Source organism: Schistocerca cancellata, chromosome 6 (genome assembly GCF_023864275.1).
Source record: "Schistocerca cancellata isolate TAMUIC-IGC-003103 chromosome 6, iqSchCanc2.1, whole genome shotgun sequence".
Lineage (NCBI taxonomy): Eukaryota > Metazoa > Arthropoda > Insecta > Orthoptera > Acrididae > Schistocerca > Schistocerca cancellata.
The window spans coordinates 726026885-726042227 of record NC_064631.1 but is presented as its reverse complement, the minus strand read 5'-3'; the positions used below and the strand labels follow the sequence as shown (position 1 = coordinate 726042227).

The window sequence follows — 15343 nt, the reverse complement described above, 5'->3', positions numbered from 1 at the left end:
GAGGTACCCATGTCATACTGTCTAGTAGGAAGTACAGAGCCAAAGGGACACTGAACATCATTCATGTTGCGAATTTTTTCTTTATTTTAATAGAACACACTAAATAAGATTTATTAAACACCTATTGGAAAAATTGTTCCAGTTGTATTGACTACTAAGAAAAAGAATAATTTACAATCAAAAAACTGTACCACATTAATTAATAACAAAATGCAATAATAAAAACTGTAGCTGTACAATAAAAGAGGTAAAAATTATTTCTTGAAAGAAACTTTAAAATCTGCAATCCAAAGTAGAAATATACTCCACAGAAAAGCACTATATAAGAAGATTACTGTACCACCACATAGCGGAGGTGTGCAAGGCATTCAAAAGAAATAACCAGACAAAATTGATGTAAAATATTACCTCCTGAATGGTACAAATAGTCAGTGGGAATCTTCATGAAATTTGCAGATCTTAAATCTTCTAGTGTTTGGCCAGTCCAAAGACCAACAGTGCATACAAGGACTAAGGTTAACAACCACTCATTTGGCCAACCCACACATGCATAAACACATTTAGGCCAGAGTAAATAAATCTAGTAATTACTCAATTGGCAAATTAGCCAGTTAACACATCAGCTAAAAATTAAAAAATATATAAATAAATAAAAGATGAGTGTAGTAGGTGCACGATTATTAAGACACAAACAAATACAATGAGATGCTATACAACTCCTGCTTGGAAAGGCACAGTGGGCTCAGAAAGATTAAGTGGTGCAGGACCACCTGCACCTGGCTGGCGGTTTGGTCAGGCGTGGACCTGGTTCCGCTTTGCTCTATCAACCAGTCACATTCCACCATAGTCCTACCAAAAGAATCACAAATGGTAACCTAATTAACAGAGAAATATGGAATATAGTACAGGAATTGGGCCAGACCTCGACTATAGACAGATCACAGCCACATGACAGTCAAAATTACACTCACTCTGTCTTCAGGTCATGAGTGGCCTACTGGGACCATCCGACCAACGTGTCATCCTCAGAGGGGGATGCGGATAGGAGGGGCGTGGGGTCAGCACATCAACAAGGAAAACAAGTAAATAATTTTTCAGTGAGTTAATGGAGTCAAAGCAACTAAACTTGTAAGGCACCCATAATCTAAATACAATTACCGAGCAGGAAGTTTGACTGCCAACTACAAATTATTCCAAACTTGCGCCATGTGGGCGAGGGTAAACAATTAACCATGGCGTGGAATGGAGTACTAAACACTAAGCTAACACATTCAGTTGGCTCAGTGAACCTCTGACTAACGGCAGACAGAACAGAACACAACCTTTTGAATAACATTACAGCCACATATAAGACAGTAGTAACAAAATGTAGAGTAAAGTCCTCACTGAGAGTGACTTAATTATTATGATTAAGATGCCCCACCCATATAAACAATAAAAAACACAGTCAAACTTGGTTGTATAAACATCCATTGAGACAACAGATGGAATTGTGCACTCCAGTAGTAGTATATGCAAGATGTAGCACATGAAATGAATCCACTTGAAATATAAATGTGCACCACCACAAAGTTGATACCTTACAGCAAATAACATTCAGATTGGAGCACTAAATAAAGAAATACATTCAATAGTTTTATAGGGTAGCACATACAACTTTCCTGTCTAGAGATGGAAGTGGGATCAATAAACAATCACAGTACTGGTACAGGAAATGGCAATTATAGCTACGGTTACTGCCAATGCTTGACTCACTCGCATCCAATAAACCAAATTGGAAGCTCATCAAACATATCCGTACTACAATCCAGCAAGGATAGTGTGAAGCCAACTCACAACTTCCACACAGAGGCAGTCCACTGTCCATCTCCGAGACCACTCTGTCGCTGAAGTGCAAAACGTGCACCTTCCCTCGGGATGTGCTCCACACGTCCAAAGGTTTGCAGCCGGGCACAGCTGAGGTAATAATGGTTCACAGTCCAGGAACCCGCCTGAGTGTCTCTTCCTGGTGTCACTGTTATGCTCAGTGCCTGTGACTATTAACTGCCCAACTTGTACCAGACATCAACTGCCTGCACACTACTAGCCTCGCTGCCATGTTCCGACACTGCGCCTCACCCCGAGTGAACCGTTTCACCTTCCAAGCCTCATCGTCACTGCCCCTCCAATCACCATGCAAACCACACCCGCCTAAGGTAAAGATGTTCTACTAGAAACTGTTGCATGACCTATCAATCATGCAATGGTTCAATGTCTATGCGACATAGTTTTTGGTTGAAATTCGACAATTTCGGAACGTGCCCAGTACATAAAAAAAACTGCTTTGCATGAGCCAAAAGATATTCTGACATCATCCTGTTGACATCATCAACAACCTATCAGATAGTAATTCGGCTATTTTCCAGAACTATTCTTCCACACTGTCATCAGCCGTTGTCTTAAAATGTCTTCTTAACATTCTCTGAAATGATTACATCACTTTTAAACTCTTGTCTTTCTCGTAGTTGATTCGTCAAAAGCTAGTCGACATCTCAAATGCAGTGTTGCACTTTTTCCTTTTTTCGAAAGTAAATATTTGCCTAGCACTCGAGAACATGTATAACCTTTTCGACTGTCAACATTAACTAAATATTACAATCAGCTGAAAATGCTAACATATATCAGGTGTACCAACAAGATAAAAAAGAATTGAAAATTAGATGTATAAAGCCTAAAGAGAAAACAGTTTTTGATCACACCTCGTATACTTTTCAAATGATTTTTGACTTCCCAGTTTCAGATTTTCTTCATTTATTAATAATTTTCACTCACAACATGGCAACAGACTGTTCCAAGTAGTTGTAATTATAATGGCATGACTTACAATGGAGAAAATTTTCATCAAATCAATTTAAAAGTGGCAACATGTTAAGCAGAAACTAATAATTTAAATAAATTATCTTGTAAAATCTAAAGCTTTTCTATGCATAATTTTGTAAAAGATTAGTTTTAACATTTATTATTGAAATATGTAAATTTCATTAAAGTGAACTGTGTATTTTGGATGCCTACAATAGAAGTGACTAATACAAAAGTTTCATCATTTCATACAAAGAACAGTATTTCTAAGATATTGAGAAGACTAGCAATGTGTTTCTAAATAACTGATTGCATTATTTTACAGGACGTCGTCATAAATTTGATTAAATTATTTCCTACTGTAGACTATATATTGTTTCAAATATTGTTGTAGACTCTAAATTGCTTCAAATGTTGTTGAAATACTAGTATAAGTTGAAAACTGAGACACCATTATAAGTATATAACTATGCAAGAAATATTATGGGCTATTCTGTTCTTTACTAAAAGTATGTATCAACAGGTTGTATATGAAAATCTAAGGCTGTTACATTACAGCCTGCACCAGCATTGTACTTAAGTCATCAGATCTGCCACAGATCAGCACTTATCTTGCATTACAGAGGAAAACACCTCCAAAGTTCAAGTTTTGTGATGAGGCTTGAATGTCCAAAACCTTGTCATGTGCTCATGGTTTCTTCAACCATTTTCCACAGATGTTCCTGACAAAAGCACTTTTACAGCCAACCAGTTTTGCTGTTTCCAACTTTCTTGTTCCCATGTTCCTGACCATAGCAAATATGCCCTTTGTTAAAGTTGCTTAAATGTCAGTGGATGTCACTAGAAAGATTCCCCTTTCATCTTTACTTCACTTACATCTTTTTCTTACATCACACGCTTGCTGCGCCACCAGGTGGCATTGAGACTCATGGTGGGCAGTGGCCATAATGCTTTGTCTCGTCAGTGTACAGAATAAAATCGTGGAGAACACCAGAGCTGGTAGAGGAAAAATGGGTGTCCATGTTAAAGTTCACAATAAGCTCTGTAAGTCACATGAAGTTTTTGTGCAAATTAGGTAAGTATTTCTTTGCTTTTTATTTATGTGGTTCTCTATGGCCCTGAAACAGTAGACATCTATTATTGCATTTTTTGTGCTGAATGGAATGATTATATAGCACTTATGCTCAAATTATACATTTTATTGCTATTCTAAAAGAGTTTATAGTCATCAAATGAATGGTTATATCATCCTGTCTATAATGTGACATCTTTTTTTCAATTTATTCGCAGGTTTCATCACTATCTGGATGGTTAGTTAGTGATTTCTTGGTGAGCCGAACAGTTGTTCCATCAGTTGAGAAAATGACAATGAACTTGTATGTTGGAAATTATGATTTATCTGGCGTGGACATGTACTACTGGCTTGCTCCAAAGGCATACAGCAACAGCATTTTGACAAGCTATGGTAACAATATAACTTTTGAAATAAGCTGGGTAGTCATGAGAGGAGACACCAGTGGTCAGCCTATTGCAGGACCACTGCTCATTTTGATGGTATTTATCTTGTTATTTATTTCTTGCTTTTTTATAGATCTGAATCTGTGGATCCATTAGTGATACTGTTCTGGTCTTGCTAACACTCTTGATTGTTTAGACTATAAAAATCTACTCAATGAATTAAAACATTGTGGCACTATTGATTTCTCTCTGGAATGGATGGAGCCTTACATTTACAACAGAATGCAGACAGTTCCAGTAACAAACTGCACAACTGGAAATAAAATAAACCCAGACGAGATCAAACATTAAGTGTCGATTCTCATGATGTTTTGCACAGTGTCTGCTTTCTTTCTTAACCTCGTAAATAATCTTTCACACACATTAGAGAATTGTATAAAAGCAGTAATGTTTGTGATGCAACATAAAGCGACCAGACTCACTTGTACCAGATATAGGCCAGCTGGTAGGCAAACAGATCTACAGTTGGTTACAGAAAACAATGTTAAACTCACAAACACTGATAATATGCAACAGCAAATAAATAAGTACAACAGATGATGCCAGAAATAAACTTTAATTATCATACACAAAATGGTATTCTACATATAGCACTTTCCTTAGTATTCAGCTGGTTAACAAGCTAAAATTCAGTCAGTGTTTCAATAAATTAATCGAGAAGTTCAGTCTGGCAAGTTTTGCTCTTAGTAGACTATCTCATTATGCTCAAATGAAGAAAATGGTCTCTGCTTATTTGGCATACTTCCACTCCTTATTGTCATACAAAATCATCTTATGAAGCAGTTTGTTTACTGCATAAAACAGATAACTGCACTGGTCATAAGAGGCTTCTTCAAAGAGCTTGCATGTTAGTGGTATGTTTTACTAACAATAAAAACCAGGTTCATCTGAAGTGTGATTTATGCAGCTTCAACAAAAGATTTAAATATAATTTCCATTTACACTTGTCTAGAGTTGGGTCCTATATTCTGATCAGATGTCTTCAACAATCTACTGTACTATCTAATACATGGGAAGACACTGGGACAATGCAGATCCATAAAAATCTAAAAACATTTCTCACTGGACACAAACTCATTTATCTGATTACTTCAGTTCAAGAATTGAAGACTTACATCAGCTGCATTAAAAGTGTTAATACTCATCATACAAGGTCACTATTACTAAAAGCATTGCTGTCATTCTCTGGCTAGTATCAATGTAGTGATTTAAATATTCAAAAAACTGTCAGAAATAAACTACAGTCCTTCAATATAATTGATGAATCAGCAGTACCTTTCAAAAGGAGCAGCTGCAATGGCATTTTACTATGTTAAATTTAGCCTTTGTAACTACATGTAGTATGTAGCAGCACAATGATGCAGTTTTTAACAGTTGCTTGTCTTTCATAATGTTAAAACTGAATTCAAAAGGAGCAGCTGCAATGGCATTTTACTATGTTAAATTTAGCCTTTGTAACTACATGTAGTATGTAGCAGCACAATGATGCAGTTTTTAACAGTTGCTTGTCTTTCATAATGTTAAAACTGAATTTTTACAAATACCCCAAGGCTCTAGTTCCTGCTACAAACATACAGAATATGATGAATGAATGAAAACACACTGATAAAACACTGTTTAACAAGAAGATGTTGCAAGAGCGGTTCCTTGTGCACTTCAGAAAAGTGGGTGTTGTAGGGTGAAGATCAAGATGGCACACTTTGTGAAGCAGGCATTAAAGATGAGTACATTATGTTCTTCTGAATGTTCCACAACTGAATGATCTACTTGGCACTTTGCCACACACTGGCAGTGAACATTCATCCAGGGTAGTCTGCTGGTGGTCACACCCACACAGAAAAACACATGGTTATTTCACTACTACAGAGCAACTTCCGAGCTATCACTGTATGGCATTTAGCAAATTTATGACCATAAGCAAGCTAATCATTCGAATGCACAGCCACTGGCCAACTACGGTTGTGGGGCAAGCAGACCACCCAACTGTGGAGCATGCAATACAAGATAACAACAGTTTTCACAGTCCTTGCTTGCTGGATTTTCCTCCACTACCAATCTCAATTCTAGCTTTTGTGAATTGTGCAGCTGAGAAGTCACTGCAATATACAGGGTGATTCACAAAGATATGCAAATATTTTAACATGTTATTCTAAAAGTAAAACTAAAGAAAAAAGTTCATATAAACATAGGTCCACAAATGTTTAGTTAGAGTTATGGCTAATAAAAGATTTTGCCCGAAGTTTAGCAACTTCGATAACATGAAGCCATTGCAAAACTGTGCGAGGTTAAAGTAAAGCACGATTTCCATTTCTTTTGTTGTTATCGGTCTGGTGAATCTAATAAAAGAGGTCCCAGACTTGTATCCACATTACGTACTTGCATTATGAATGCAATAGACAAAATTATGAGCAATCCTCTGAAACTGAAACAAGCAACAAAATCTGTTCATACACATGCAGCTAAATGCATTGAACTTCGTGAAGACATTTTTGAAAATATATTGTGAATGTATTGTGAAACTGTACATACACAGTACAACTTCCTTAGCACTGAGCTTTATTTTTTCCAGTTCAACATGAATTCATGTGTGCTATGATGTTAACAAAAGCAGATTATCTGACATATTCATGCAATTTCAGTTAATGTTATTACCATCATTTTTCCAAAATTAAATTCTCTACAAAACTGTTGAAAACTTTGTGCAATTGTCTGGAATTTAAGAAACAAATTGGGCCAAGTATATAAGAAATTAAAAATTTTACAAAATTATGTCTTTACTTCTCTGGATGTTCTGGAAAACTACTGCAGACACACACCTGGGACATGTTTTATTAGATTCACCAGATCAATAACAACAAAATAAATGGAAATCATGCTTTACTTTAACCTCGTACAGTTTTGCAATGGCTTCATATTAGCGAAGTTGCTAAATTTCAGCCAAAAGCTTTTATTAGCCATAACTCTGTAACTAAACATTTGCAGACCTTTTTCACTTGTAGAATAATATATTAAAATATTTGCATATCTTCGTGAATTACCCTGTATACTTCAACACCACAACTACTCTGCCCTCAATCTCCACTAGTCACTGTAAGCCTCCTGCCTCCACTCCTCTTCTCCTGTTCCAGCCTTTTACTAGCCTCTCCCTATTATTTTTCTACTCCAATCCAGATCATCCACTGTAGGCTTTCCTTCTCAGTTTATCTTAATGCACAACCAATAAGAAGCATTGACTGATTTGAACACTTATGTAATGTCAGTACAGCTTAATTTTCTACCTTGGCATTAAAGCAGTAACTGTTCAACACTGAAGAGGAACATATTAGTGATCTTATAAAATGTGATAGTGGTTTAACTTTTCTCTGAGTGTGATATCATGTTGCTTATTTTCATCTTTTGGTTCTTCAGTTAATGTTGCTTTGTTGGTTTCACAAAGTTTCACAAGCATGAAAGGCCAATATTTTCAAGGAATTAAGGTCCCTCTCTTAAACTGTCTCTGAACTGCAATCAAGTCCTTGGCTGGACCTGTTATGCAGCCCAGGATCTTAATCAGACCATTACTACTTTGATTTCTACTGGTATCATGACAATGAGATCCAGTACAAAGGAGAAATTAATGCTCCATCCATTCTGGTCCTTTATTCTTTATGTTGAAGCTATTAGAAATGAATAAGGTAGTTTGTCAAGCAATATTAATACCATACAGCTGCATGTTCAGAGAAGGCCAATTTAGCTGTCTGCCTGAGATATTTAAATTTCATTATCTTAGTATTAAATAAACTATGAGAAGTTTCCATATAAACATTTCCACATTATCATAGAATGAAGTGAACTTTCAGTGCTGGAGTGGTAAAATATTTACAGAAGTTGAATGGTAGTTAATTGACAGCACAATTTAGAAAAGCTTGTTTTTGTCATCAGGAAGAGACTTGTTTCAAAACCCTGTGTGTTCTCCTTCATGATGGAAATTTTCAGAACTCAATGAATTAATGAGCACATAGTAGTGTCTTATGTGTTGGGTTCATGAATGCACATTCCATAAATGAGGCACAGAACATCTGGTCAATATTGTTATTAATAAAACATCTGGCTGAACTGAGCTCTGATCCATGACTTACATAGTTTCCTTTTTGCAGTTAATGATGCAGCAACTTCCAGCATAAGTTACTAGGTGTAATTATGAAATTACTAACAGTCAAAAACATTTTTCTTAGAATGGAATACCTGAGCTGACTGAGACAACCATCAGCCAACCAGCATCAAACCGACGGATCACTATACAGATTGCAACAGTGAAGTAGCCATGCAACGAACTATCTGATTCAATTGCATTCAACCACATCCCTGAATTTAAAAGGAGGGAATTTAAGACACAAAGAGAAGTGTTGAAACAAACAGAGTAGCTCAGAGGAGGCTGCTTCTTAGTTCCCTCAAGATGTTGGTTTATATACAGTAGATAGCACTAAATGTCCATCGTCAGGACTTTCACAGTATGACAGTTTCCCCAGTCACCCTGGTATAAATGTCAGAGACTCTAAATTTGTTCACATGACGCAACATCAGAAGGTCATTTAAATTAAATATTTTTTCCATGTGAGCATTATCACAACCAGCACGTCACATTGCGCAAGAAACTAATCAAACTGAAACACTGATGTCCCATTAATATTTCCGGATTATCTTTGCATCAGAATACAATGAAAACTTAAAAGAGACATGGACTCTTATAAACTGCATATATAACTGACTGCCCATTCCCAAGGGGAGGTCTACATTTACATCTACATATACATTTATAGTCTTAAAGCCAGCTTACAGTGTGTGCCAGAGGATACATTTAATACCACTGTTGTTCCCTTCCCTCTTTTGTCATTCACAAATTGTGCATGAGGAAAATGACTGTTGACAAATCTCTATATATGCTTTAATTTGCCTGCTCTGATTTTTTCACTTTGGTCTTTCTGTGAGAAAAATCTGAGAGGAAGCAACAAGCTATTCAACTCTTTTTGGAACGCATGCTCTCAGAATTTCAGCAGCAAACCTCTCTATGATGCAGAACACCTCTCTTGTAGCATCCACCACAATAACGTAATAATCTACTGATTAACCACACCTCTCTTCATTGGATCTCCTTTATCTCCTCCACCAATTCAACCTGGTAAGTGTTTCAGACTAATGAACAAAACTCGATAATCAATAAAACAAGTATTTTGTAATCTCCTCTTGCATGGATTAATTATATTTCCTTAATATTCTTCCATTGACTCTCAGAATCTGCTTTTTGCGTAATTTTTTTATGCGGTCATTGCACTTTCAATCATTCCAGCAGGTACTCATATATATCTTAGGTTATTACTGTTTCCAGTGGTTTGTCACCAACATTCTAATCGAATAGTAATAGGTCTCTACTCTCTTTATGTGTAACACATTGCACTTATGTTCATAGACAACTTAAATCCACCGACAAAATTGAGGCAGTTGGTAAGGCATATTTTTTGACTGTTTGGATATAAGAGACATGTTGTCTCCAGTGGCCCGTAACACAAAATCACCAAAAACGTAGTAAAACAAAAGGATCCGATTATTCGGGGGCACCTATGTTCACATGCAAACCTACTGTGATGTGGTTGCTGTCACTGTGGGAACACCTGAGCATAGCATTGTTGCACCCCTGTGCCACTGCATTCAGTGAACCCATATACTAGATGCATATCAGTTGTTTTTTTATCAGTAAACCCATTCAAATTGCCGCAGATCACTGTTAACGGACAACTAACACTGCCAGAAAAACAAATCCAAAACAGGAACAAGCAGTACTGAATGCAAGCTTGAGAACTAAGAGTAAAGTAGGCCTCACTGTAACCAACAGCAAGTACCGTGAGTGAATGGAACAAGTTAAAAGCGCCTCACCACATACCATTGATTTACACTGTTTTTCAGATATGTTCAATGCAGTACTGTTACAAGAGATAAGGAATCACACAAAACGTAATTATTCTGTAATGAGGCACCATACACCATATGTTCCTTATACCAAAATGCCTAGAAAATAGTTATGGCCCTTTAACACTCCCTGTACCTTTAACTCTGTTGATTTCATCCTGTTAAGAACATCTTGAGTTCATTTAGCTGGAATAGAGTCTTTCCTTCTCATCCTGTCTGGTATGTCTCCTGACCTGGGGTTCTGGGTGACTTATGAACAGTACACCTTTCCCTAAATCTCCCCAGTCCTTTTCCTTCACCCCTTTTTGTTCCCTTTCAACTCTTCTGCCAGAAGAAGGAACCACTGACTCCAAAAGCTTGTACAATTTAAACGTTTTTATGTGTGTGTTTTCCTGTCACCACTCAGTGAGTAGATTTTTCATATACATCCATTTACATTGTAAATCCAGACTTGATAAGTTTCTGTGTTGCTCATTAAATGACTGAAAGTAACCTGTACCACAAAACCAGTCATACACTATGGATTTGCAATATATTACACAGACTTCCTAAAAAGCCAGTGAAAGCTTCAAATCAGTGACTGTTATTGTTGTTGTGGTCTTCAGTCCTGAGACTGGTTTGATGCAGCTCTCCATGCTACTCTATCCTGTGCAAGCTTCTTCATCTCCCAGTACCTACTGCAACCTACATCCTTCTGAATCTGCTTAGTGTATTCATCTCTTGGTCTCCCCCTACGATTTTTACCCTACACGCTGCCCTCCAATATTAAATTGGTGATCCCTTGATGCCTCAGAACATGTCCTACCAACCGATCCCTTCTTCTGGTCAAATTGTGCCACAAACTTCTCTTCTCCCCAATCCTATTCAATACTTCCTCATTAGTTATGTGATCTACCCATCTAATCTTCAGCATTCTTCTGTAGCACCACATTTCGAAAGCTTCTATTCTCTTCTTGTCCAAACTATTTACCGTCCATGTTTCACTTCCATACATGGCTACACTCCATACAAATACTTTCAGAAATGACTTCCTGACACTTAAATCTATACTCGATGTTAACAAATTTCTCTTCTTCAGAAACGCTTTCCTTGCCATTGCCAGTCTACATTTTATATCCTCTCTACTTTGACCATCATCAGTTATTTTGCTCCCCAAATAGCAAAACTCCTTTACTACTTTAAGTGTCTCATTTCCTAATCTAATTCCCTCAGCATCACCTGACTTAATTCGACTACATTCCATTACCCTCGTTTTGCTTTTGTTGATGTTCATCTTATATCCTCCTTTCAAGACACTGTCCATTCCGTTCAACTGCTCTTCCAGGTCCTTTGCTGTCTCTGACAGAATTACAATGTCATCGGTTTTTATTTCTTCTCCATGTATTTTAATACCTACTCCGAATTTTTCTTTTGTTTCCTTTACTGCTTGCTCAATATACAGATTGAATAACATAGGGGAGAGGCTACAACCCTGTCTCACTCCCTTCCCAACCACTGCTTCCCTTTCATGTCCCTCGACTCTTATAACTGCCATCTGGTTTCTGTACAAATTGTAAATAGCCTTTCGCTCCCTGTATTTTACCCCTGCCGCCTTTAGAATTTGAAAGAGAGTATTCCAGTCAACATTGTCAAAAGCTTTCTCTAAGTCTACAAATGCTAGAAACGTAGGTTTGCCTTTCCTTAATCTATCTTCTAAGATAAGTCGTAAGGTCAGTATTGCCTCACGTGTTCTAGTATTTCTACGGAATCCAAACTGATCTTCCCCGAGGTCGGCTTCTACTAGTTTTTCCATTCGTCTGTAAAGAATTCGTGTTAGTATTTTGCAGCTGTGGCTTATTAAACTGATTGTTCGGTAATTTTCACATCTGTCGACACCTGCTTTCTTTGGGATTGGAATTATTATATTCTTCTTGAAGTCTGAGGGTATTTCGCCTGTTTCATACATCTTGCTCACCAGATGGTAGAGTTTTGTCAGGACTGGCTCTCCCAAGGCTGTCAGTAGTTCCAATGGAATGTTGTCTACTCCGGGGGCCTTGTTTCGACTCAGGTCTTTCAGTGCTCTGTCAAACTCTTCACGCAGTATCGTATCTCCCATTTCATCTTCATCTACATCCTCTTCCATTTCCATAATATTGTCCTCAAGTACATCGCCCTTGTATAGACCCTCTATATACTCCTTCCACCTTTCTGCTTTCCCTTCTTTGCTTAGAACTGGGTTTCCATCTGAGCTCTTGATGTTCATACAAGTGGTTCTCTTATCTCCAAAGGTCTCTTTAATTTTCCTGTAGGCAGTATCTATCTTACCCCTAGTGAGATAAGCCTCTACATCCTTACATTTGTCCTCTAGCCATCCCTGCTTAGCCATTTTGCACTTCCTGTCGATCTCATTTTTGAGACGTTTGTATTCCTTTTTGCCTGCTTCATTAACTGCATTTTTATATTTTCTCCTTTCATCAATTAAATTCAATATTTCTTCTGTTACCCAAGGATTTCTAGATTGTGGTCAGAGTCCACATCTGCCCCTGGAAATGTCTTACAATTTAAAACCTGGTTCCTAAATCTCTGTCTTACCATTATATAATCTATCTGATACCTTTTAGTATCTCCAGGGTTCTTCCATGTATACAACCTTCTATCGTGATTCTTAAACCAAGTGTTAGCTATAATTAAGTTGTGCTCTGTGCAAAATTCTACCAGGCGGCTTCCTCTTTCATTTCTTAGCCCCAATCCATATTCACCTACTACGTTTCCTTCTCTCCCTTTTCCTAGACTCGAATTCCAGTCACCCATGACTATTAAATTTTCGTCTCCCTTCACTATCTGAATAATTTCTTTTATATCATCATACATTTCTTCAATTTCTTCGTCATCTGCAGAGCTAGTTAGCATATAAATTTGTACTACTGTAGTAGGCGTGGGCTTCGTGTCTATCTTGGCCACAATAATGCGTTCACTATGCTGTTTGTAGTAGCTTACCAGCATTCCTATTTTCCTATTCATTATTAAACCTACTCCTGCATTACCCCTATCTGACTTTGTGTTTATAACCCTGTAGTCACCTGACCAGAAGTCTTGTTCCTCCTGCCACCGAATTCCCACTATATCTAACTTTAACCTATCCATTTCCCTTTTTAAATTTTCTAACCTACCTGCCCGATTAAGGGATCTGACATTCCACGCTCCGATCCGTAGGACGCCAGTTTTCTTTCTTCTGATAACGACATCCTCGAGTAGTCCCCGCCCGGAGATCCGAATGGGGGACTATTTTACCCCCGGAATATTTTACCCAAAAGGACGCCATCATCATTTAATCATACAGTAAAGCTGCATGCCCTTGGGAAAAATTACGGCGTAGTTTCCCCTTGCTTTCAGCCGTTCGCAGTACCAGCACAGCAATGCCGTTTTGGTTATTGTTACAAGGCCAGATCAGTTAATCATCCAGACTGTTGCCCTTGCAACTACTGAAAAGGCTGCTGCCCCTCTTCAGGAACCACACGTTTGTCTGGCCTCTCAACAGATACCCCTCCGTTGTGGTTGTACCTACGGTACGGCCATCTGTATCGCTGAGGCACGCAAGCCTCCCCACCAACGGCAAGGTCCATGGTTCATGGGGGGAATCAGTGACTACCAAACCAAAACCTGACAGTGGATAACTATTAATCCAAATACTACAGTAATATTACTGTGTAAGGATCTGTTAACAGTATCAGCTTTTGATGATGATGATGATGTTTGGTTTGTGGGGCGCTCAACAGCGTGGTTATCAGCGCCCGTACAATTACCCAATCTTTGCTCAGTCCAATTGCGCCACTTTCCTGGATGATGATGAAATGATGAGGACAACACAAACACCCAGTCATCTCGAGGCAGGTGAAAATCCCTGACCCCGCCGGGAATCGAACCCGGGACCCCGTGCTCGGGAAGCGAGAACGCTACTGCGAGACCACAAGCGGCGGACAGATCAGCTTTTGACATGGCTAGTATCTTGCTATAATGAAAATTTCTCATGTGAGAGAATATTTGTGGTTTTCTGTCTCTAACAGCGACCAGAAATTAAAATAAATGTGAATTTCAGAAAGGGTTTATATACGCACACCATAAGGTGTTCCTCGTCTATTTGTCAATACCGTCACCAGGGCAATTGAGATTTATGTCATAATGGTATGTACTCCCTTCCCTGAAAAGAAACCTGCCTCCTCTTTGTTGGACCAAGTCACTACAATGCCCTGCAGTCCCTCATTTGAACGCTCAATGCAGCTGCATATTATGGGGGAGACTGAGAAGGCAAGTGATATCCAGACCAAATGGGGATGCTCTAATCTCATGTTCTGCTGTGTGGCTAACCTCTACAACCTACAGCTGCACTAACTCATCAATTTCCTCTGTATACAAATGTGAAATGGAGCACCCTCTATATAGTCTGAATTTAGCACCAAGTGACTTTCATATTGTTTCACACATAAAGAAGTAGTTGAAAGGTCTGTGTTTCATCTCAAAATAACTGCTGAGCACCATGATGACATCATTTGTCAGAAAGGCAGCAGCCCTTATACAGAGGGGTTTGACAAATGTATTTGATACATTTGATTAATCTTTACGCCATTCACAATTTGCATGCTTGTTATACTTATCACTCAGTTCTAGTTCTTTGATTATCACCGTGGTATTAATTTGTTACAGGGAAACAATGGTTTGAAGATTGGTTACGGATATGAAGAATTCTATGAAACAAATGTGACAATTAGCATTCCATTACATGAAAACGGATGGTACCTTATCCCAGAGGAACTGAAAGATATTAAAGCTCACACAGCCCCTACAGAATATCAAGGGGCTGATGTCACTCGATATCAGTTTATGAGTGTTCTTTCAGATCTCAAGCATTTAATGCTGAGAGCAAAATACAACACAGATCAACAGAAAGGAAGGTATAAAAATTTCTTAATTTTTTGATGATACCTGTTCCCCAGAAGTTTTATATGGGACTACATTTTAGATAACCTTCCAGGAATTTTAAATATTTTTGTAATCTGTTACACTTTTC

The 15343-nt window shown here is 38.0% G+C and overlaps 1 protein-coding gene across 1 annotated transcript in view; it reads left to right on the top strand.

Annotated features, from left to right (window-relative positions):
• LOC126088492 (laminin subunit alpha-1) overlaps positions 1-15343 on the top strand; it is a 717591-nt gene that overhangs the window by 32689 nt on the left and 669559 nt on the right. The window contains exons 5-6 of the mRNA XM_049906633.1: positions 4129-4392; positions 14980-15227. Of these exons, the coding sequence (XP_049762590.1) occupies positions 4129-4392; positions 14980-15227 (512 nt within the window). The remainder of the gene's footprint in view (positions 1-4128; positions 4393-14979; positions 15228-15343) is intronic.